Source organism: Tamandua tetradactyla, chromosome 7 (genome assembly GCF_023851605.1).
Source record: "Tamandua tetradactyla isolate mTamTet1 chromosome 7, mTamTet1.pri, whole genome shotgun sequence".
Taxonomy (NCBI): Eukaryota; Metazoa; Chordata; class Mammalia; order Pilosa; family Myrmecophagidae; genus Tamandua; species Tamandua tetradactyla.
In genome coordinates, this window is record NC_135333.1 from 108,932,939 (window position 1) to 108,934,236 (window position 1,298).

Below are 1,298 nucleotides of genomic sequence, written 5' to 3' on the forward strand. Positions count from 1 at the left end.
TTATCAGAGGTTTTGTCTTTTTCATTTCTAGCAAAGCTTTTCTAAAAATCTCAGGCCAACTTGGATCCAAATAAGAACTCAGGTCATAGACAATGTTCTCAGGGCTTAGCCTAATAAGCACTTCACAAATGAAAAGGAGAAAAGCCTATAAACACATTTTCTGCATTATAATGACCTGACCCATTCCTATGCTCCTGAATAAACTAAATATGTGCAAGTAGCTTTTGGCTTTTCCCTGAGCATTTCAAAGGAAAGAGGCTTTTAAAAGGTACTTGGCCATAACATTCCATGAGCAAAGAAAATTTCAACTGCCTTGACATAATTCAGCCCTGTATCCCAATCATCCTCTGCCTGTTCTTCGCTATCTGAAATGTCGCACATTTTCTTTGCAACATTCTATTCAGAGCTGCTTTTACCTCGTTGTTCTTCAAGCTGTAGACAAGGGGATTCACTAGAGGAGTGACCACACTGTACTGGAAGGAAAACACAAACTCCAGTGTGGAACCTGAGGTTGGCATATAGTAGCGAAGAAAAGCAGAACTATAGAACAAGCCCACTGCAGTGAGGTGGGAGGAGCAGGTGGAGAAGGCCTTGCTTCGCCCTGTTGTGGAGCTGATGCTCAAGATGGTGGACACAATGTGGGCATACGAGAAGAAGATCAGAAGAAGTGTGGCAGAGGCATGCAGGAGGGCAGAGCAGATCAGAACAGCAAAGTTGGTGGAAACATCAGAGCAGGACAGAGGGAACAGAGAAGGCAGCTCACAGCTGAAGTGAGACATAATATGAACCTCACAGAAGTCCAAATTCCATGCGAGGAGGGTGTTGATAAGAGCGTCCAGAAAGGCTAGTCCCCATGAGGCCCAGACCAGACCCTCACACAACTGCTCGCCCATCACCTGGCCATACAGTAGTGGGTGGCAGATGGCAGCATAGCGGTCATAGGCCATCACTGCGAGTAGACAGCCTTCTGTCCCAGCAGTGGCAAACACAAAGAAGACCTGAGCCAGGCAGCCCTCGACTGAGATTGATTTCCCCTGAGAAAGAAGGTTCTCCAGCATTTTGGGCTCAGTGACTGAGGAATAACAGATGTCCAGGAAAGAGAGGTGACTCAGGAAGAAGTACATGGGGGTGTGGAGGTGAGAATCAGTCCTGATCAGCAGCAGCAGCAGCAGGTTCCCCATCACGGTCAGGAGGTAAATCCCCAGGAAGAGCACAAAGAGCACAGCCTCAGTGCGGGGGTTGTCAGACAGACGGAGGAAAATGAACTCTGTGACGGTGCTGTGATTTCCTAAGGCCAT

The 1,298-nt window shown here is 47.6% G+C and overlaps 1 protein-coding gene across 1 annotated transcript; it reads right to left on the reverse strand.

The window, feature by feature from the left end:
- Positions 1-323: 323 nt before the first annotated feature.
- On the reverse strand, positions 324-1,298 carry LOC143690563 (olfactory receptor 8S1-like). Its single transcript, XM_077168235.1, has one exon. The coding sequence runs from the start codon at positions 1,296-1,298 to the stop codon at positions 324-326; it is 975 nt and encodes a 324-aa protein (XP_077024350.1).

What these genes read in the sequence shown, in the direction of transcription:
- LOC143690563 (XM_077168235.1), bottom strand. Translation starts at nt 1,298, where the DNA reads ATGGCCTTAGGAAATCACAGCACCGTCACAGAGTTCATTTTCCTCCGT.